The sequence below is a fragment of the Scyliorhinus canicula genome, chromosome 7 (genome assembly GCF_902713615.1).
Source record: "Scyliorhinus canicula chromosome 7, sScyCan1.1, whole genome shotgun sequence".
NCBI lineage: Eukaryota > Metazoa > Chordata > Chondrichthyes > Carcharhiniformes > Scyliorhinidae > Scyliorhinus > Scyliorhinus canicula.
The window spans coordinates 134,757,063-134,780,685 of record NC_052152.1 but is presented as its reverse complement, the minus strand read 5'-3'; the positions used below and the strand labels follow the sequence as shown (position 1 = coordinate 134,780,685).

At 47.3% G+C, this 23,623-nt stretch overlaps 1 protein-coding gene across 5 annotated transcripts in view; it reads right to left on the bottom strand.

The window, feature by feature from the left end:
- Positions 1-23,623, bottom strand: part of LOC119969395 (engulfment and cell motility protein 2) — a 242,824-nt gene that overhangs the window by 130,957 nt on the left and 88,244 nt on the right. For 3 of the 5 annotated variants that reach the window (XM_038802980.1, XM_038802983.1, XM_038802981.1), the window contains 5 exons: positions 14,979-15,051; positions 12,652-12,702; positions 7,204-7,373; positions 5,123-5,143; positions 3,001-3,100 (listed from right to left, as the gene is read on the bottom strand). In XM_038802980.1, the coding sequence (XP_038658908.1) occupies positions 3,001-3,100; positions 5,123-5,143; positions 7,204-7,373; positions 12,652-12,702; positions 14,979-15,051 (415 nt within the window). The remainder of the gene's footprint in view (positions 1-3,000; positions 3,101-5,122; positions 5,144-7,203; positions 7,374-12,651; positions 12,703-14,978; positions 15,052-23,623) is intronic. The other 2 variants (XM_038802982.1, XM_038802984.1) reach the window with 1 other exon arrangement.

The following is a 23,623-nucleotide window of genomic DNA, read 5'->3' as shown; positions in this document are numbered from 1 at the left end:
TCAGGGTTGTGGAAACTCCATCGTTGAATATATTTAAAGTTGAGATTTTGTGACCCCTCAGGAAATCAAGGGATATTGGGGAGCAGCGGGAAAGTGGAGTTGAAGTCAAAGTTCAGCCATGACTGTATTGAATGGTGGGGAAGACGCGACAGGCCATCTGGTCTACTCCTGCTCCTATTCCTGATGTGCTTATTATTGATGACCTGTGATTACAAAAGAGGCGATAGTTCATTTATACCTAAATGAAGGGCCATGATTCCAAGAGGATAATATTACCGAGACTGAAATTAAAGCAGGAGAGGGGGCGAGATTAAAGTGGGTAGCAATATGAAGGTTTAGGTTTCAAAAGCTAGCAGATTGTCTAGCGGATAAAGGGAAGGCAGAGGTGGAGATGATGAGCATGGTGAGAAATCACTCCGATCCCGTGAAAAGAATTGAGGGAGAGCGGGAAGTCTTGGCTGCATCATGCAATAGGGAGTAATAACGAACTCCCCAATACTGCACAATGCCACTGGCAATGCAGTCACGGGGAGAATGTGCAAACACCACACGGCCAGTGACCTGGGGCCGGGATCAAACCCGGGTCATCAGTGCGGAGAGGCAGCAGTGGCTGACCACCGCCACACCCCCGGCTGCTGAGAGATTTCTACCCTGCTGCCAGGATTCTAAACAAATTGTGACAGAAACAAACCCTGGAGTCAGAAGTCTGGATTCCTACTCCAGAGACATGCGCACATATTCAAAGCTGACACTCCCAGCACAGCATTGGGGGAAATGCTATTCAAATAAGAGATGAAGAGTTCTCCCCACTATCATGGTCAATGTTTTACATCTCAACCAACAGCACAAACATTACCTGGTCAGTTGTTTTGGGTGCCTCATTATATGCAAATTAGTCGCTATTTAAAAAAAATATATTAATTTTTACGGGATGTGGGCGTCGCTGGCTAGGCCAGCATTTGTTGCTCATCCCTAATTGCACTTGGGGAAGGTGACGGTGAGCTGCTTTCTTGGAATGCTGCAGTCCATTTTCTGGAGGTACACCCACAGTGCTGTTAGGGAAGGAATTCCACGATTTTGACCCAGCGACAGTGAAGGGACGGTGATATATTTACAAGTCATGATGGTGAGTGACTTAGAGGGGAACCTCCAGGTGGTGGGGTCCCAGGTATCTCCTGCTTTTATCCATAGTGTCATGGGAGTGTCCCTTTAAGAAATGTTTTTGTCTTATCACATGGCTTCAGTGATGTCACTGGAGCTGGGCTGTGACTCTGAGTTTTTTTTACTTTCGTTTTTGATTTGGGAGCTGGCTGTGGCTCAGTTTTATTTTCGCTTTGAGTTTGACCTGGTTTTGTATTGCACAGGTTGGAAAGAAGTGTCTCTCCATCTTTAGTTTAAAAGCTGTTTCCAGATTACTTGATAACTTAAAAGAGATACCGTATATACCGTGTATCATGCGATCTCTCGTATCATGTGAACCCTAAATTTTCGTCCCCAAAACATGATTTTATGCTATATCTCATGTATCATGCGAGTCACTTTTTTGGAAATTAATGCCCAAACTAAAACATCCAAATGGTATCATTGTCTGTGGATTCTGCGGAGTGGATTCTGTTGTGAAAGCTGTTCGCAAATCGAACAGCTTTCCAGCTGGCTTGACTAGCGTCGTTCAGCCACTTGACGTATCCATTCATAAAAACAGCAAGTAAAACACCCACGAATTTTGTATCGGAAAAAGACGGCCATGTATTGAATAAACTACCCATATGATCAGGAAGACAACCTGAACAAAGAACCAATAGTCGTTAATGATTTGGATACTACTCTACAGATTTTGACCACAGCATTCTGATGGGAAGGTGTTCAGCCACTTGACGTATCCATTCATAAAAACAGCAAGTAAAACACCCGCGAATTTTGTATCTCGCGTATCATGCGACCCCCCAAATTTAGGTTACAATTTAGGTCTTCAAAAGTCGCATGATACGCGAGTATATACGGTAACTGTTTTCTGGAAGGAATTCAAACCTCCTGTTTTGGAAAGGGAAAAAAAAAGAATATCCATATCACGTCTTTTAGTAAGAGTGACGTGTGTTGGGCCACACATTTTAAAAAGGGTTTCTAGTTTATGGGACCTTGTTATTAAGTTGGAACAGTTAAAGGGGGGAATTTATCAAGGGTTATACATAGATTACTGTAGCTGTGTGGGGTATTTATGTTTGTAGTTGATAAAAATGCTTACTGTGTGTTTTTATAAAAATGGTAACTAAATTCGTAGAATAAAGCTTGTTTTTGATTAAAGTGCTTCAGGCCTCTGTTGAATAACACCTGAAAGGCAGGCCCTGGTGTTCATCGTAACCAAAATTGATAAACAGTTGTAGGTCAAGTGAACTCCATGATATACTTTGGAGTTTTCTAAACCCTGGCCAATAACAGTAGTGAAGGTGGTTTTGGAAGGTGCTGCCGAGGGAATCTTGGTGAGTTCCCGATGTGCATCTTGCAGATGTGCGTTGCTGGTGGAGGGAGTGAATATTTGTGGATGGGGTGCCAATCAAGCGGGCTGATTTGTCCTGGATGGTATTGAGCTTCTCAAGTGTTGTTGGAGCTGCACTCATCCCACCTTGTAACAGTGATTGTGCTTCAAAAGTATTGGATTGGCTGTAGGATTTTTTGGGACAACCAGAGGTTGTGAAAGGTACTATGGAAATGCAAGTCCTTCCTTCTAACAATAAAAGAGTGAATAAGAGTGACCCACTCCATTGTTAACAGATTGCAGAGAGATAGGTAGGAATCATCTGTCCGTTTCATTCAGAAGGAAGCACAGGGCAGAGACCTGGGCAAACAGGGCCTATCCAGCGAAGCCCACATCCCATAAAAAATTATATCTTTTTTTAAAAATAGCGACTAATTTGCATATAACGAGGCACCCAAAACAACTGACCAGGTAATGTTTGGGAACTACCAAGTAATCAGCTTGTTAGTAACGCTCTCTCTCCTGACCTGTTTGATGAAGGCAGTAGAAATCATATCCCAGGAGACGATCCCGTGATCCATCAGTTCCAGGAAGGCAGTCAGCGTGAAGGCCAGCATCTCACCAAAACTGTGGGAAAACATGTGGTTCAAAAGGTCACCACACAGAAAGCCAGACGATTGATTGCAGTCTCGGGCACGCAATTCCGTGAACAACAGGAGCATCAATAATTGCGCGAGTTGGATGGCTTTTCCAAATATATAGGGCACTCCTGAATACCTGGTCTGTAAATGTATCTATTGCCAGTTGGGTTCATGAGCCAGTCATACAGGGAAGGTACCAGGAGAGAGGCCTGAACTGAACTGGGCCAAGTAAGCTGATCGCAGTCAGGTTAGGAATATGAACAATCAGATAGACGTCAACACCATGGGTTAGGGAAGAGGGATTCAGACCAGTTCTCAGTCCTGAGTACAATCGGGTGATACCCCTTACCCCTGGCACAGATGGGGCTGAGATTAGATTTGTGCAGAGATACCCTCCAAGGTTAAATTGATTGTTCGCACTTGCAGATCAACGGTCAATAAGAAAATGAGGAACAGGAGTAGAGCAATTGAGCCCCTCAAACCTGCTCTGCCATTCAGTTAGGTCACAATTGATTTGTAGCTCAACTCCTTTTGCTCAATATCCCTTAATATCCTTACCCAAAATATATCAATCAATCAATCTCTCTCCAGAAAACTCCAACTAGCTGTTGGCATCCACAACATTCTAGGGGAGCGTTTCAGATTTCTTTTAGCCTTTTTGTGGGAAAAAAGCGTTTCCCAATTTTGTTCCCTTAGCAGCAGACACAGTATCTACCCTATCGAATCGTTTTAACAATTTCAACAATTCAACTCAAACAACCCTCCAAAGGCAATAATTAGGTATCTCCACTCAGATTAAGTATCAAAGGAGTGCCAGTACATGTGGGACCGTGAAAGCAAGGCGTTTAATGTGTGTGATCAAGGAGAATTAAAGAGGGCGCTCTCAGGAATCTATATGTTAGCAATCTGCGTTACAGCAGACAACAGAGCAGCTACTCAGCTGTATTCACGACTGCTGCCCAATCACCAGCTAAGCTTCAGAGTAGGAATGAAAGCAATGCTCAGCTCATTAAACTGCCAGCTCCTGCAGATAATCTGCCAGCTCCTGCAGATAATCTGAATGGTTGCAAATGAGGCAAGGAGATCCTGAAAGGCCCACTTTATTGATAGTGCCTTCCAGATGATTGTGGATGGAGTGTGGCTGAAACAGCGAGATGCACTGGGGGGAATGGGGGTGATATGTTTGCACCCAATAATAACCCCAGATGTGCTGGGGTCTCCCCAGAGGCCCCCAAGCAAGGACTGAATGGGAAAGGCAAACCTCTGCGGGGCAATTACCATGCACAGGGAAACATCACACATTGGATGGTTCCAACTTTCTTAGCAGAATAGTTACCCAGGACAAGTTAGAACGATTAAAACCACTTTTAACTCTTGAGTAACTACTGTACTGACCTCCCCCCTGACCTCCTCCCCCATAACCCATGGGAACCATCGAGAAACCTCCTTCGCCCGCCCCGTCTAACCCTCACCCCGATCCATCCGTCCTAAACCCGGCACCACTACCCCCTCACCAAGTGCCATAAAATAGAGGGCATTACTGCATTCTTCACTCCCCCACTCTGCTTGCACTCAACCGAAGGCCTTGGGAACCCCACTGCATTTTCCCACCCAGCTCAAGTTGGGAGGCTGGGCGAGCACTGTACAGCTGTATTCCAGAGCGGGTAAAAAGGAGCAGAGTGGCATTCTGACTGTGATTGCCACTCTATGGAAGTTCAGGCCCCATAAATCAGAAGAGGAAATTGAACAGTGGGTACGGGAAGTCGTCATAGGGTAATGAGTAGATGTCCATTCATCATAAAGCTGCAAAATGATGTGCAAAAGGGGTTTGATTTGCCAAGATAAGCAATGTTAAGATAAGGCTGTTAATGATTTTGCACTGTTCTATATGACTCTCAATTACCTATGAAGCAATGTGACACAACTTAATGTTGGCACAAATGGTTATCCAATGAGGATGAAGCTGTCAGCCATTGTCTAAAAAGTTTCACACAAGAACATGGTTTACCTGAATTTATCCAGTAAGTTGCTGGAAGTGAAACACAAAAGGAGGATAGATGAGGATATATAAAGTATTAGAACAGGCCAGAAAGCCGAAACATGCAATCCTATTGACCAACTACTCTCAATTGCACACAAAACTAACAAATAAAAATCTTTCTCTGCTCCCAAATACTATCAACTGGTTAAAAGGCTCACAGTTTTCTTTACTGTATCTAACAGTCCACCCTCCCTGCACTTGGCAAAATTTCCTCCCAAACAATACTTTTGCCAATTCCCTGGCTACTTCCCCAACGTCACTCATGAAGGCCCTGCCTTCTCAACCTTGCCCCTTATCTGATGTGTGGTGATCCTCAGGTTCAATCACCACCAATCAGCTCTCCCCCTCACAGGGCAAAATTTCCTCCCAAACAATACTTTTGCCAATTCCCACAATTGGGCAGCAGGGTAGCATGGTGGTTAGCATAAATGCTTCACAGCTCCAGGGTCCCAGGTTCGATTCCCGGCTGGGTCACTGTCTGTGTGGAGTCTGCACGTCCTCCCCCTGTGTGCGTGGGTTTCCTCCGGGTGCTCCGGTTTCCTCCCACAGTCCAAAGATGTGCGGGTTAGGTGGATTGGCCATGCTGAATTGCCCGTAGTGTCCTAATAAAAGTAAGGTTAAGGGGGGGGTTGTTGGGTTATGGGTATAGGGTGGATACGTAGGGTGATCATGGCTCGGCACAACATTGAGGGCCGAAGGGCCTGTTCTGTGCTGTACTGTTCTATGTTCTATGTTCTAATACATACTGAGGATAATTTTGAGTGGAAGCACTGATGGTAGCATTCAGCTGTCCAACCAATATGAGGGAGGCTATCAGAGAGACCATGAATTGGTAATCGTACGTTGGGGTGGGAGGAGGGTGGGCACCAAAAATAGTGGGTAATTGTGCTGGGAGCCATTGATGACAGTGACCAGGTATTTATTCTGTGCTGCTGCTGGGTTTTCTTTTTAAGACAAGGTAGAGGAAGAACAACCTAGTATCTTGGAACCTGAAGCTCACCTCAGCACTCTAAAAACCATTCCTTCAGGTGTCAGAATCAGCTCAGAGGCGCACACTTCGGATGGTCTTCACAAGTTCAATCGTGAACAGAGGGCGAGTCGCAGATAACAGCTGAAGGAGGGCAATCTGCTCTTGGAACCCAGTGGTCAAGGCCACCAGTGAAATGGTGGCTACTTCCCCAACGTCACTCATGAAGGCCCTGCCTTCTCAACCTTGCCCCTTATCTGATGTGTGGTGATCCTCAGGTTCAATCACCACCAATCAGCTCTCCCCCTCACAGGGGAAAGCAGCCTATGGTCATCTGGGACTATGGTGACTTCACCCTTACATTTACTTCCACAACCTGAACTACTGAGTGAGTCACTTGCCCGATAGCACACGGTGATGCAAGCTGGCTTGGCTGCAATTGAGGATTCCACACCAAGCTGATCTTTAGCATGCAGCAAGGATTGTCCACTAGATGGGCTCTGATAGGGCAACACTTCCAAAGATAACCTTCAGGCATTGAACCAATGGTGCAGGAAGTGGTAAATGTGGTTTCCCAAGTGTTTGGGACATTTCTGAACCCATTTTACATTGTAGAATCATACAGCACAGCGGGACGTCAATCACCCCAGAGCGCTTGTGCTGGCTGCTCGCAAGAATTATTCTGGTTAGTCTCACTTCCCTGCTCTTTCACCATAGCTCTGCATGATCTTTCCTTCCAATATTATCCAATTCTCTTTTGGAAACGACTGCTGAATGTGTTTCCACTGCCCTTTCAGTCAGTGCCTTTGAGATCATAATTTGTGGCATCAAAAAAATTCTCATCGGCACGTTGCTTCTTTTGTCAATCATCTTAAATCTGCATCCTGTAGTTATTAATCCTCCTCTGTGGAAACAGTTCTGCCTTATTTACTCTATTAAATCCCTTCTATTGAATCTCCCCTTAACCTTCGCTGCTCCAAGAACAATCACAGCTTCTCCACATAACAGAAGTTAAAATATTGAACTTCGCAATCAATCGAAGAATAAAAATATACATTTTTAAAAAATTTAGAACACTAACTTGGTTCCACTTTCCACCAGTAGTGTAAGGATGAAAATGCCTTCCATGTTGATAAACTCGGTGGCGAAGGTGGCGTCAGCGGAGAGTTTAGCCAGTTCCTTCAATGCGTCAAGCCGAGAGTCCAGGCCGGAAGACTGGATCCTCTCTAAAAGCTGGCGGGCTGCTCGAGTCTGTGAACAAGAATTGGCGGTTAAACAGATCCCATGGGAAATGACTCTTCTGTACAATGAATTCTCAATTTAAAAATCAATAAAATGTCTAGCACATAATACCCCATGAATTTATTCAATTGTTGCCTTCTCCTCTCCCCCTTTAAGCCTCCCCGCTGCTACAGATAACTGCCTAACTAGAGGCCATGCAGATGACTGGCACCTTCTGTTCCAAGTCTCTGCCAGTTTGGTCTCCGAGAAAGTAGACTACATAGGTTCCTCTTCTCCAGTTGACTCTTGCAAGATTACAGAAGGCTGCCGGGAGGCCCGTGGGAAGCTTCCCCCGGCATCTATCGGCTGCATTCTGCTCTCGATCGAGCGCACTGCGACCACTGAATTGCGCCCTTGGTTCTCCCGCCAGAGCTGAATCGTAGCTGATTTGCACTCGCGCTGGGAGCGCAAATCAAGAAGCAAGTCACAATCCTTAGCCATGTACATCTATGTATGGCAAGGGATTCCCAAGGAATCCTGCTATCGGCTACAATTTTGAGTGGGCGGCCTGATAATGAGATCCAACGGCTGAGCCCCCTTCAACACAATTCAGCACCCCCCCTCCCTCATCAGAGCCGCCCACCCGCCCCCTTCCCCATGAGATAGACCCCACCAGTGACCCCCAAATTAGAGAGACTCCCACAAGAAGCCCCCCCCCCCCCCCCCCAGGAGGGGGTTTAAAACCAACTGATTGGTTTTCCCTTTCCAGGAATTTACAAGTGCTGATTCCTCTGTCTGAGCCAGCAGGTGTATTGCACAGCTGTTTTGAAACAGCAATTTTTTTCACTGCCTCTGTCTGGACCGCACTCTAACTTCCAGACAGGGGCTCTCTTAATTTGGGAGGGTGGGTCTCTGGTGGGAGTCTCTCAAATTTTGGGGGGGGGGGGGGGGGGGGGGAGGGAGGGCAGTGGGTAGGTCTTGCATTATTGGGAGGAGGGTGGCCCTCCGGTGGGACTTTGGGGGCAACTAAGAGTTATCGTCGGCCCACCATGAAGTCCACCGTGTCAAGGCCAGGTTTGTCAAGATCTGCACCAATTCCCGTCCATGTGATTCCCAGCCCAGAGGACCGGAGAATCAGAGGGGCCGGGGGAATATGGTGCCTGGTCTGTTAATGACCCATTTCCGCCCTCCCACTGGCTCGGGGCATGAACTACAATCCCAATGACAGCAGGGGACCGGAGCATCAGAACGCAGGCGCCAATCCAATTCTTTTGTGATTCCGAATTCTCTTCCACATCGGGAGCTCCACTACCGGCAACGGAGAATCCAGACCCAGAAATAAAAACAGGAATTTCTGGACAAACCCAGCAACTGAGGAGGGAGAAACAGAGCCAACATTGCGAGTCTGATATAACTGGTCTTCAGACTGGAACGGTTAACTCAGGTGCTGCCACACTGGCTGATTTTTTCCAGTATATTGTTTTTATTTTTGCACTGGAGTATCAGCATAAATTTTCTTGCTCAAATCCTGAGGAGGGACCTGACCCCAAAACCTTCTGACTTGGGAGGCAAGAATGCTCCCAATTGAGACACGGTTGACAAGCAAGACCAAAGCCATTACTGCTTCAATCTGTCCCCTACCTACTGACGACATCCTGGTTAACTGCATGAGGCTGAACCAAGACTTGATGTTACAGGTAACATTTAAATGAGATTCCAACCACATATTCGGAAAAAGTTAATGTTCCTTAGTACTTCAGTTGGAATTGGGGTTTTAATTGTTTAAGACTTGCTTCCTCGTTCTTATTATCGAGTTACCATTGAAGCATAATAATAATCTTTATTGTCGCAAGTAGGCATACATCAACACTGCAATGAAGAAAAGCCCCTAGTCGCCACATTCCAGCGCCTGTTCGGGTACACAGAGGGAGAATTCAGAATGTCCAAATTACATGCACGTGTAATAAACAGCACGTCTTTCGGGACTTGTGGGTGGAAACCGGAGAACCCAGAGGAAACCTGCGCAGACACAGGGAGAACATGCAGACTCCAGAGAGACAGTGACCCAAGCCAGGAATCGAACATGGGACCCTGGAGCTGTGAAACAATAGCTACCCACTGTGCTACCGTGCTGCCCAACAATTCATGCCAGCACCAAGACCACTTATTCCTACCTCTAGAAATGTCAGATTCCATCTCGGTTCATCTGCAGAACCCTTCATTCATGCCTTTGTTATCTCTAAACCAAACTATTCCAATGTCTAGATGGTGTCCCATGTACTGCCCTTTGTAAATTTGAAGTGATTCGCAGCTCATGTCCTGACGCACAACAAGTCCCATTCACCCAACCACTTCTTCTTCTTGGGCAGTCCCTCAGCGTTGAGTATGACTTGCTTCCACTGCAGGGAAGTGGGTTCTGCAGTGGCTGAATAGTCCATTTCTGGATCCAGAGTCTGCCACAGGTTTGGCAGGTGGTGTTTGATAAGATGGGTGGGTGTGAAGCTCTGGATTCTGCCCTCTCCCTCCGCTGTTTCCACTTGGCCTATGCATGTTCCACCCTACGATGCTCGAAGCGATTGGTGCCTTCGCGGATGCTTTTTCTCCAGTTTGTGCGTTCTAAGGCAAGCGATTTCCACGTGTTGGTGGGGATGTTGCATTTATTTAGGGAGGCTTTCAGAGTGTCCTTGTAGCATTTCCACTGCCTTCCTAGTGATACTTGCCATTGCGGAGCTCGGAGTAGAGCACTTGTTTTGGAAGTCTTGTTTCGGGCATGCAAGCAATTTGGCCCACCTATCGCAGCTGATCGAGCATGACCAGTGCCTCGATACTTGGGGATATTGGCCTGAGAGAGGATGCTCACGTTGGAATGCCTATCCTGCCAGTAGATTTGCAGGATTTTGTAGAGGCAGCGATGGCGATATCGCTCCAAGGATTGGAGGTGTCGGCTGTACATTGTCCATGTTTTTGATGCATACAGGAGGGCGGGGGCCATGGCTGCCCGGTAGACCATGAGCTTGGTGCTGGGATGGAGGTCTCAGTCTTCGAACACTCTGTTCCTCAGACATCCGAAGACTGCATTGGTGCATTTGAGTCGCTGTTGGATTTTGCTGTCAATGTCTGCTCGCAACAAGATGAGACTCCTGAGGTACGGGAAATGATCCACATTGTCCTAGGGTGGGGGGATGTAGGGGTTGGGCAGTTTTGTGTGGCAGGAGCGGGCTGGTCGGGAACCTTGTTTGCTGGAGGCCCATTTTCTCATATACCTCAGTGAATGCGTCGGCGATGGTTTGTAGCTTGATCTCTAAATGTGTTCACACACAGGTGTGGTCTGGGTACTGCAGCTCGATGTTGGAATGGTCTTGGTTCTGGCCTGGAAGCATCAAAGTTTGAACAGTTTCCCACTCGTTCGGTAGGTTAGCTCCACTCCAGCGGGAGCTTCAGGGTGATGGGTGGAGCTTGCTGCGAGGAAGATGGAGGAAAGCGTTGGTGCGATGATGCAGCCCTGTTTAACCCCAGTTTGCACTCGTATTGGGTCTGTGGTTGGTGCGTTGGGGAGAATCACAGCTTGCATATCATCATGGAGCAGGCGGAGAATGGTGACGAATTTCTGCGGGCAACTGAATTTTAGGAGGATGTTCCACAATCCCTCACTGTTGACAGAGTCGAAGGCCTTTGCAAGATTGAAGAAGACCACGTACAGGGGTTGATGCTGCTCCCTGCACTTTTCCTGGATTTGATTGTATGGGAAGATCATGTCCATTGAGCCACTTGATGGGCAGAAGTCACACTGAGAATCCGGAGGAGCTCTTCAGCCACTGGGAGGAGGCAGTTGAGGAGGATTCTCACAAAGACCTTCCCGTGGTGGAGAGCAGGAAAATCCCTCTAATTTCCACAGTCGGACCGGTCCCCTTTCTTGAGGATGGTCACAATTAAGGCGTCTCGGACATTGTCCAGCGTGCTCTCTTCCTTCCAGACAAGGGTAATGAGATTGGGAATTCTTGTCAAGAGTGCCTCTCTGCCGCATTTTAATACTTCTGCAGGGATTCCATCTGCGCCAGAGGCCTTGTTGTTCTTCAGCGGTTGGATGGCTTTTTCAACCTTACGGTGAGCTGGGGTTGCGCTGAGATTGTGACGGGAGGGCATTTGCGTCGAAGGCTGTGCCTTGGTTAAGGAGGTCCTCGAAGCACTCTCTCCAGCAGGTGTTGACTGCCTCTCCATCTCGGATGAGTGTTTCTCCGTTTTTCTCTCTCAGTGGGGTGGGTCCCTGGTTACTAGAATGGTTTTGATTGTGTCAAACAAGCCGTGCACATTGTGGTTGTCAGCGAGTTGCTGAGTCTCTCTGTGCTCTTTCCACCCACCACCTGTCCTTTAGGTTGAGAGTTCTTTGTTGCACCTCAGCCTTCAGTTGCCTGTAGGCTCGTTTCCTGTCGCTCGGGTTTTGGTGGAGCTGCCGTTTAGGAACGCCTCGAGTTTGCGGACAAGGAGATCCTGGATCTCCTGATCATTTTCGTCGAACCAGTGTTGGTGCTTCCTGGTCGAGAGCCCTTCGGGCCCCTCCACAAAACCCCCCTCGTCGCTTTGACCCAGCTTCTGACCATCTGCTGTGTGCAGCTCTTAGAAGAATCAGAGTGTTGCAGCACAGAAGGAGGCCATTCGGTCCATCTTGTCCATGCCAGCCTCAGGACACCCAGATCCCTTTCTAATCCCACCTTCTGCACCCAGTCCATAGCCCTGTAGTTTAGAGCACTTAAGGTGCAGATCCAGATACCTTTCAAAAGAGTTTAAGGTCTCTGCCTCCACCGCCAACTTGGGCAGCGAATTCCAGACTCCCACTACCCTCTCTGTAAAAAGATTTTCCCTCAGGACCCCTCTACACCTTCTGCCACTCATCTTGAATATATGTCTCCGGTTCTAGAATTCTCCACCAAGAGAAACAATGTTATCCTGTCCACCCTATCTCTTCCACTCATAAATTTGTACACCTCAATTGAGTCACCCCTCAGCCTTCCTTGTTCCAAGGAAACTAATCCCAAACTACCAATCTCTTCTTGTAGCCACACTTTTCTTGCTCTGGCAACATTCTTGCAAATCAGTTTGCTTTGTAACTCTTTGGGATGTGTTATTATACCAAAGGTGTGATATAAATACAAACTATTGTCCTTACAGTCACACCTTCCAGCAGTGTTGTTCAATAAGTAACAATTCTTGGGGCCAACACATTCCAGCAAAGCTGAGATTCAAAATATAACCCTTTTTGTCATTCATACTTTGGAAGAAGCAGACAATAAATGAATACTCAAATACTCACGGGGGAAATAGCCAGCCGCAGTATGGTCCCATTTTTAATCTCGTTGCGAGTCTAGAGAGGATTGGAGGGGGGAAAAGGGAAAATCATGAATTGGAAGAAAAAAAACAGCAACTGACTGATTGATTTGATTTATTCTCACATCTTCCGAAGTACAGTGAAAAGTATTTTTCTGCGGCTGAGGAGCGTACACAGTACGTACATAGTAGACACAAGAATAATCAACAGAGAACATTGACAAATGGTACATCGACAAAACAGTGATTGGTTACAGTGTGATGCAGCTGGATAGGATGCTCTCTATTGCACATCTGTAGAAGTTTGAGAGAGTCTATGCAGACATGCCAAATTTCTTTAGCTTCCGTAGGAAGTAGAGACATTGTTTGGCTTTCTTGACTGTTGCATCAACGTGAGTGGATCAGGACAAACTGTTGGTGATGGTGACCCCCAGTAACTTAAAGCTATCGACTATCTCAATTAATTTATTTTGTCCGTATCACAGAAGTTGAGTGTAGGGTGTATAGAGAAAGAGGTTAAGCGTTTGGGCAGAGTTTTAAAGGAAATTAAGTTTAAGGCAGTAATCTGGAAATACACAGGCCTGGAACGCAGCAGGGCACTACCTCCTCCTGACGTTAGCACGTTGACCCAGGGCTAAATTTATTTCTAAAAACAGCAAATCCTTCCCACCAGAAGCAGCGGCAAAAAGCAAGTCACATGGCCGCCACGTACACTTGACGTCACGCGGTCTGTGCTTTGGCCGTTAAATCACAGAGGAGAGATTCCTCCATTTTATAGCTGCCAGCAAGGAAGCAACAGGACTGTGTGGGTAACTGAAGATGGATCATTTTGTAGTAAGGAAGAGAGAGGGCCAGAGACACACAAACCGACCACGATCTTACAACTATATCTGCCTGCTGGAGAGAGCTTCTCAGAAGAGTCCACAGCAGGACTAAGCAGTGCTGGTGTGAGCTATTCAGGACCTCTGATAAAAAGCTGAAATTATGACAAAGCAGTATAAAGATGATTTCTTGAGGTATGGCTTTATTAATTGTGCCAATGTGAATTAGGATGCACAGCCCATGTGTGTTAGGTGCAGAAAGTACTGGCAAATGAGAATTTAAAACCCTCAAACATTCGAAGGTATTTGAAGATTTAAGCATGGCGAGTTCATAGAATTTACAGTGCAGAAGGAGGCCATTCGGCCCATCGAGTCTGCACCGGCTCTTGGAAAGAGCACCCTACCCAAGGTCAACACCTCCACCTATCCCCATAACCCCACCCAACACCAAGGGCAATTTTGGACACTAAGGGGAATTTATCATGGCCAATCCACCTAACCTGCACATCTTTGGACTGTGGGAGGAAACCCACGCACACACGGGGAGGATGTGCAGACTCCACACAGACAGTGACCCAAGCCGGAATCGAACCTGGGACCCTGGAGCTGTGAAGCAATTGTGCTATCCACAATGTTACCGTGCTGCCCCAGTTGGAGGACAAACCTCTTGATTTTTATCAAAGGATACAGTGAGAACTTAAATCATCAGCTGAAATCCTTCGCATAAATGTAACATTGAATGACAAAACACGTTAGGGGTGGCACGGTGGCAGTGGTTAGCACTGCTGCTTCACAGCTCCAGGGACTCGGGTTCAATTCTGGCCTCGGGTGACTGTGTGGTGTTTGCACGTTTCTCACCGTGTCTGCGTGGGTTTCCTCCGGGTGCTCCGGTTTTCTCGCACAGTCCAAACATGTGCAGGTTGGGTGGATTGGCCATGCTAAATTGATCCTTAGTGTCCAAGAGGTTAAGTGGGGTTACTGGGATAAGGTGGAGGTGTGGGCTTAAGTAAGGTGCTCTTCCCAAGGCCCGGTGCAGACCTGAAGGGCCGAATGGCCTCCTTCTGCACTGTAAATTCTATGGTTCTAAGTGAGGTCGTGAGGACCAAGCAGGCTCACTTGTTGCATTAAAGGTAAGCAAAAATGGTGTTGTGAAGTTCGGATGGCGTGGGTTGCGAAGGTGAATCAGCGTGGGACCCGAAGGCAGGCCGGTTGGCAAAAGTGGGTCCCAGGAAAAACAGTTTGAAAAACACTAGTGTAAGGTATACCGGCAGTGAAGTTCAGAGGTTAGGGGTTGGCCCTGATGGATGCCAATGTGTGCAGTCAGTGGAGGCAAAGCCCTGGAATAACTTCAGATGCTCCAATGGAAGAGTAGGATATTTCTGTATGGATAATCTTATTCATTATGCATGTGATGAATGTTACTTAATTACTGATGGAGATTAAATGCATGGTATTGTGGAGATTTAAAGGTTTCAGGAGGTGAGTAGCTGACCTTTTCTGTGATGTATAGCTGGGTCCCATCAGCATAGCGTAGAGTGTAGTGTTCTGGATTTGGTAAGGACCATCTGGAACGCAAAACAGACAAAGCACATCACAAAACACATCACAAAACAGGGCAATTCCCTTCTGAGTGCAGCTTAGCGAGCCACAATAGCTGTTGATCCGAAACAATAAACAGTAACCAGCAAGAATGAGTTATTTTCAACAGTGATCGCAAGTAATGTTCCCCAATCAGTATATCATCGATCACTGACAGAAATTAATCAGTAATTATATATCACCAGTCTATTGCCATTCACAATGAGTCGGTCATTCAGCCGCTCGTAATTCCTTCCCTACCCAGTAAATATAGATGCAGGGTTTTTTTGGGGGGGGGGGGGGGGGGGGGGGGGGGGGGGTGCTTACCTCACATTTACTCCTGTGGTAGCCTGGCCCTATCCTAACCCCCACACTGGTTCAACCCTCTGCCCCCATCACTCTGTAGCATTTGCTCACTGACACACTGCCCCATAGCTACAGAGCCTGGTGTTAACACACAATTCTATCACTATCGGACACATTGTTAACACACTGTTCCATACACAAACGGCCCTCATGTCGGAATGGCGATGGTGTCATTTTTCTTTTAAACAATATTTTTATTGAAATGTTTACATTTTCTATCAAAAGGTTTACAAAACAATACAATGCCAACACTTCAGAAAGCACCAACAGAACCCCAATAAGAGAAATGCCACCCAGATCTCTCTCTCTCTCTCACTCTCTCTCTCTCTCTCTCTCACTAACAGCTAACAGTAACCAGGAATGGAATTTAACAGAAACGTTTCTAATTTAAATTGTGGCGGGTTTTGCAGAGAGTTTGCTGGCAAGTTCCCCACTATCAAACACTCTGGCCCTGGTTTTTTCAGCACTGGGGAGTTTGACTCCGATCAGGACGCTATTCTGAAAGGGTACCCTGATCTCAAAGTGAGCTTGTGGGTCCCCCTCACACATGCCCACCCATGAGCAATGTCACCCCCACACACAAAGGCATTAACCCCCCCCCCCAAAAAAAAAGAGAACACACTCCACTATGGGGGTACCCTTCTTCAGCACCCCCCCCCCCCCCCCCCCAAGCCTCATTGCAGCAGCACCCTCCAGGAGCCCCAACCATCATCCCCCCAACCTCCCAGAGGCCCTACTTAGCTGTCCTGCCCACGCCCACCCTTCAAACCCTCCCCTCCACCCTCCTATAAATTGCATGGCCTGGACCCTTGGCAATGCCGCCCTGGCACCAGGAACCCTTGCACATCTATGCTGGCAGTGCTCCTGCCAGCACCACCTGGGCACCTTTGCAGCACTAAGATGCCCACGTTCCAGGGGGAGGGGCAGGGAATTACCCTGCACTATCCCTGACCACCCAGGGGCCTCTGGTTGGCCAGGAGACCCCCCCCCCCCTCAGTCTCTGTTCCACCCGGTCCAGGCTTGCATGGATTAGTACTGAACTGTGCCTGGCTGCAGCCTCACTCATGAAGCGGTTAATCCCGGGAGGTTGGCAAATCCTGGGAAACGCGCCTAAGTAGGTTTAAAATCCAGCTAGGTGCACGCCGTTTGGTCATGATCACTATGGGCGGCATTCTGATTTTGTTGCCTCGCGGGACTTGGGTATACCCGCGAGGTGTAAAGGCTGTTGGGAACGCCTCTCCTGGGATTTACCGCCGCATTGCACGCACGCTAGAGTACATCACAGCCACCAGATGGCGCCCCAGATCGTTAAAGTGCAGAATAAACAGGCGCCATCTACAATAGAACCGATCAAACAACCCTCTCACTGTGAACTTGACCTCCAAGAATTCCATAAAAATCACCCAGCCACGTTTCGGGCACTGGGTGGCATCACCTGCTGCCAGCTCAGCAATAACTGTCACTGGGCCAACAGCGATGTGAATGCCAAAGCATTAAACCCCCCCGGGTTGGTCCAACACCCCAATACAACGATTAACAGGCAAGGCTCTATGTCAATAATCAGGATTGTCAATATTATGTGGAAAAAGGATCCCCAAAAACCCACCAGCTTGGGACAGGACCAGAACATGTGGGTATGGTGAGCAGGCCCCCTCAACCCTCTCAAAAAAAAAATCGACTCATCCTGGCCCTAGTGAGGTGTGACCTGAACACCACCTTTAGCCTCTTGCTGCGTTAACTCAAGTTGGCTAGCCTTTCCCCATACTCGCATACCATCCCTTTTAAGCGCCGCAGCTGTCGCACCACCCAGCCTGTGGACAGTCGGACAAACTGCATTTGCAGCTTCTTTCTGAGCGACAAGGGCTCTGCCGTTGGGTCACGTGCATACTCCCTATCCACACCCAGAATTTCGTTATCTCCAGACATTCCCGCCAGTTCTCTGTATCCATATGTGACTTGAACGAGATGATCTCCCCCCTAATCACCACCTTTTAATGCCCCCCACACTATGGGCGGTGAGGCATCAAACTCTCATTCTATTCAATGTAGTTCTTTATGGCCCTCCCGAAATCTTCGCACAGAACCAGAGTTCTGAAAGCAGACCCACATCCAGTTCCAACCTACGCGCTCAATCGCCCCTCCAACTTTAAGTCCACCAATGTGGCACGTGGTCTGAAATAATCACCGGCGAGTACTCCACTTCACTCCAGGTAACAAGGTCCTACGCATAACAAAAAAACCCGATACGTGAATATGGCACAGTGGTTAGCATTGTGGCTTCACAGCGCTAGGGAACGGGTTCGATTCCCAGCTTGGGTCACTGTCTGTGTAGTGTCTGCATGTTCTCCCGTGTCTACGTGGGTTTCCTCCGGGTGCTCCGGTTTCCTCCCACAGTCCCGAAAGATGTGCTTGCTCAATGTTCCCGAACAGATGGCAGTGTGGCGACTAGCGGCTTTTCACAATAACATAATTGCATTGTTAATCTAAGCCTACTTGACAAAAGTGCTGTTAGGTAATTTGGACATTCTGAATTCTCCCGCCGTGTACCCGAACTGGCGCCGGAATGTGGCGACTAGGGGCTTTTCACAGTAACTTCATTGCAGTGTTAATGTAAGCCTACTTGTGACAATAAAGATTATGATTATGATTTGTCAGCCGATCTTTAAGCTCCTGCACCATTACCACTGCCAACATGTCTTCTCTCCTTCATCATCCCTCCTGAACCTTTTTAATAGCAAGCTTCTTTGTTGACGATTTTCACATTCTCCAGCCGGGGGAGAGTTCACCTCCTCAATTCACTGGGTTTGAGTACCAAAAAACCCCGGAAAAGAAAGGGTAAAAGGGATCAAATACAAAGACCTTGCCGGGAGTTAGATATTGTGCGTTTTGCCTTTACATGACGTCACCGAAGTCCCCGGTGGTATCATTTTAATTTCACTGGGGTAATGTTAATGTCACTGGACATTGATGGGCAACAAATACTGGGCCTGCCAGCAATGGCCACATCCATGAAAGAATAAAGAAAAAAAATAATCTAAGCTGTACCAATGTGCAGGATATCAATCAGTGCTCGGGACAACGCAAATATTAGAACATGTTTAGAGTCAACAGATAGCAATGTTGAAGTCAGAATGCATTGAAGTGAGAATGTATTAAAACAAATTCAAGTGTAATCATCTAAAGCATTATTTGTCTATCATTTTTTAAAAAATTCTTTCCAGCATTTATTGCCCGTCCCCAAGGGCATTAAAAGCCAACCACAATGCTGTGGATCTGGAGTCACATGTAGGCCAGGCCAGGTAAGGAGTGGTAGATTTCCATCTCAGATTGGTTTAATGACAGTCAATAGTGGTTTCATGGTCATCATTAGACGTTTAATTCCAGTTTTTTATTGAATTTAAATTTCACCAACTGCCGCGGTGGGATTCAAACCCGGGTCCCCAGATTACCCTGGGTCTCTGGATTTCTAGTTCAGCGATAATACCATTGCGCCACTGCCTCCCCTATAATGACTAATACTCTATATCAGCACTCTTAGAGAGAGATTAGTCTGTGTCTTTTTGTAAACTGCCTCGTTCACAAGCACAAATCTATTTATATTTCTTTTTTTCTATATGTGGAAACACCCCACGTGGAGGCAGTTTCTACACGTACAATGCTGAACTAAACTAACACAAACCAGCCAAAAATACAATTACCTATACCGCACGTAGTAATTTCAAATAATTTTCCTGCCCCACTGAAGTCACTGACTCATGTTGAGAGACAGATTCACAATTGCCTAACCCCCTCATTCTTCAGGTGTGAAGCATGGACACAGAGTGTTGGCAGCAATTTGGCCATGGCATGCATCGCAAAAGAGCCTTCTCCAAAGCAGAGCTAGCCACCTACACAGGTGGACAAATTGAAAAGTGACCAGGGCTGGGAACACTGGCTGGCTTCTTCCCCAGGGGACGAGGTGGGGGTCAAAGTGCACAATAGTACAAAGGGAGCTTCACTCTGCTCAGCTTATTAGCGAATTGGAGTCTCCTGCCCCCCACCCACCCTCTTGTGGCTCAAATGCATTACAAAACTCTCCAGTCCCCTTCCCCTGCTTCCACAAAGGAAACAACCAATACTCAGTGAAAGGAACAACATTCTTGCCTCATCCAGCTAACAGTATGGCAGCTAATCACAGAACATGATTATCATGATGGACCTTCCTCTGTGGATCTTGGCAACTTCATCTTAACAACTGCCGATATCAGATATCCAGTGTATGTAGAGTGGAAATTATTGCTGCAAATATCGTCCAATCCCACACCATCTCCATCACACAACCTTCAAACTACCAATCTAAAACAATTTCCAAATCCTCTCAACACCCTTGATCGTCACTATTTCTAATTTATGCCAGCCCTAAAAGCAGATGGAGGAAGGGGTGGGTGGGGAAAGTGTTTCACTCAATGTTGGGGGGGGTGGTCGCCACATTGTTGAACGAGAAAACAGAATTTACGGGGGCTAGAGAGATGCGTGACGGGGGGGGGGGGATGTGTATAGGGCTTATTCCCAAATTGACATTTTTGTGGTGAGCTGGGTGGTGCTGCTGGGGGTGGAAGCTGCAGAATAGGCGGGAGTAGCGATTTTTTGACCACGCCCCGCACTATCTAGATGGGAGACATTGTTCGGGTCAGGCACAGAGGCCAGGTTGCAGGTTGTGTTTGGAGCTTTTGGCAGACAAGCAGTTCTGTGGGACGGTGGCAGTGACCATTAAGAATTATGTGGAGCTTATTTAGAATGGGTAGGTATCGGTGGCCACGTTCTGGGAGGCCTTGAAGGCAGTGGTCCAGGGGGAAATTATTTTGTTCAATGCCTATAAGAATAGGATGGTAGGATGGGCAGGGAGGAGCATCGGCGACTGTTAGACGAGTTAGTTGAGGTGGATACGAGGTACTCTGTGGTCCCCATGAAGGAGCTGTTGGCGGAAAGAAAGAAGTTGCAAGGGCATTTTGATCGGTTCACAACGGGAAGGGCAGTGGGTCAGCTGTTGGGGTGCAGTCTGAGCATGGGGACAAGGCGAGGCACATGCTGGCCCACCAGCTGTGGCGAGGGAAATTCTTCTGGTGAAGGAGGAGGAGTGAGGGGGGCACAAATTGTAGTGTTGCATCTGGAGAGGAAGGATAAATGAGGTGTTCAAGGGTTTTTGAGAGAGACTATTTACGGCCGAGCTTGCGGTGTGTTTAAATCAGTTTGCAACGGAGTTGGCCCCCCACCTTTTGAGCATGTTTGACAAAGCAGTGGATGGGGGAGGAAGATCCATTTGAGTGCGGGTCCTATAGGCCTATCTCGCTGCTGAATACGGATGTGACAGTCCTGGCAAGGTTAGAGGGGTGTGTGCCGGAGGTGGTATTGAAGGATCAGATGGGTTTGTGAAAGGGAGGTAGGTCTCTAGTAATATTAGGTTGTTGTTTGGCAGCTCGATGGTGTAGTGGTTAGCATTGCTGCCTGGGGAGCTGAGGACCAGTGTTAGAATCCCAGCCCTGGGTCACTGCCCTTGTGGAGTTCGCACATTCTCCCAGTGTCTGCGTGGGTTTCACCCCCACAACCCAAAGATGTGCAGGCTAGTTTGATGGACCACGCTAAATTGCCCCTTAATTGGAAAACAATAATTGGAACTCAATTTATTTTTCTGGGCTGCACAGGGACACGAGGCAGGAGTGTCCACTGTCCCCGCTATTGTTCTCGTTGGCGATTGAGCCCTTTGGACCTCAGCGGAGTGGTGGGGGAGTGGATAAGGTTGGTCAGGGAGACTGGCTGTTTTTCTATGCCGATGACCTGTTGCTGCTCGTGATGAGCCCATTAGAAAGCATGGGCAGAATCATTGGCTTACTGGAGAAGTTTGGGGCCTTTTCCGGCTACAAATTGAATGTAGGGAAAAGCGAGGTGTTCCTGATGAATGCAGCAGGGTAGGGGTGGGGGGGTCGCGAACCTGGGGGCACTGACATTTAAAAGTGGCAAGGAAGTGGTTCTGGTAGCGCATGAGTGGGCCACGATGTATAGGTGCAACGTGACAGGGTTGGGTGGAGGTTATGGGGGACCAAAATGCGTTGCGCCTGACATGTGGGCAGGGTGGGTGCAGGTGGCGAAGATGAATATGCTTCCAAGATTCCTGTTTGTATTTCAGTCCCTCCCAATTTTCCTCCTCAAGGTCTTTTTTTTGGGAAGGTAATGAATTAATCTTGGAATTTATGGGGGCAGGGAAGGTGCCGACGGTGAAGAGGGCTCTGCAAAGTCAGAGGCGGAAAGGGGTTTGGCGCTCCAGAATTTGTTGCATTATTGTTGGGCAGCGAATGTGGAAAAGGTAAGACTACAGTGGGAGGGGGAGGAATCTTGCAAGGGTACAGATCCATGTACAAATTGTACACTCTGTTGGATGTTAAGATTGTGTCATTATGTTGAATATGTTTGGAAACAAATATCTTTGGGGGTGGTGTGAAAGGAAGTTGTGGTTCCCTGTGAGAATCTGTGACACAGGAAGGAAAGGGCGGATGTCCTGCAGCGAGAGAGAAATTAGGACAGGATTAAGAAAGTAACATCTCAAAAAAGGCAATAACCTCCGGATTTCACCCAGTGCCATGTGCTGGTCATAGCAGGATAGAACTGGTTGGCGGAAGGCTGGAGAAATGGTGAAAAAGGTAGTGCATCAACTTCCTAAGGCAGCAGGGATTAGCACTGCTGTCTCACAGAGCCAGGCACCCGGATTCAATTCCAGCCTTGGTGTGACTGTGGTGTTTAAAACGTTCTCCCCATGTCCACGTGGGTTGCCTCAGAGTGCTCCGGTTTCCTCCCACAATCCAAAGTTGTGCAGGTTAGGTGGCTTGGCCACAGATATGCAGGTTAGGTGGGACAAGGTAGGGTGCACTTTCAGAGGGTCAGTGAAGACTCGATGGGGCCGAATGGCCTCCTTTTGCACTGCTGGGATAGATCAGTTCACGACTGGCAGATGTCCCCTCAACAGAATGGGGATCCGGGTCTTCACAAAACGATCAGGTCATGCTGTGGGACAGTGTTTTAAACTAATTGCGGAGGGGAGGGTGGGGTGACATTAAGATGAAATATTAGAGAGGAACAACCAGGTGTGTGTGTGTGTGAATTAGGAGAGGTGACGAGTACCGGAGTAATGAGTAGTTCATAAATAGGAGAAATCAGAGGGCAAATGGCAGGCAGTGCAAGATGGGTCAGGTATGCAGGTATTCAAGTTCACATTGTGCATTTAACATTAGTGAGCTGCAGGCACAGTCGCCACAGGGGACTATGTTAAAGTGTCAATAAAACAGAATTATCACAGCACTATCTGTCATAATATCCACTCATGTACATCATGAGATGCAGACAGGCAGTGATTGACACACAGGATAACCAATGAACACACACGACACAGAACAACCAATCACCAGACAGGATACCACCACTATAAAGCCCATAGGGCATTAAGGCTCTCCCTCTCTCACAGGACACGGCTAGGGAGATAGTCGCAGTGCACAGGCCAATGAACATCATCACCATGTGATAGAGAGCTAGTCTGGTCAAGCCAGTTGGAGGTTATCAGTTAGGTTAATAGAGTGTCAATCACAGCAGATTATGTACAGCAATCAACAGGTTCAATAAAACAGTGTTGGACCATCTCCTTAATGCCCTGTGGTTTCCCCAATCAGGGAAGATGCTATTTTAAATTTTTGTTTTATGCAATGAGACAGGGTTAATTAGTAATCACATTGTTGAAGGAGATATACTTCAGGACTATTGGGATAGTGCTAGGAAAGTAGGATTAATTTGATAGTTCCACCAAAGAGCCAGCACAGACATGGGCTGAATGGCCTCCTTTGACGCTGTATAGTTTTAATGATTCTATAACAAGTTCCCAACAAAAGAATGCAAATATAAAAAGTCCTACGCTCTTTTGTTGCACTTTTTTCTCCCTGATTCCATCATTCCCTTATCTCCCATTTTCTATTATTCACCTTCTATACTCCCAAGTAGGTTTGTGTCCAGCCATTGTAGCTTCAGATCGCAGATTTTGAGGTCCAAAGTTCTTTCCCAATCTTTAACTCAATATTAGAAAGTACAACAAGGAACAGCACAATCTACGATGCATAGGGAAGGATTGCCCCAGATATGCAAAAACTAATGTTCACCAGTATCGATAACCAAACT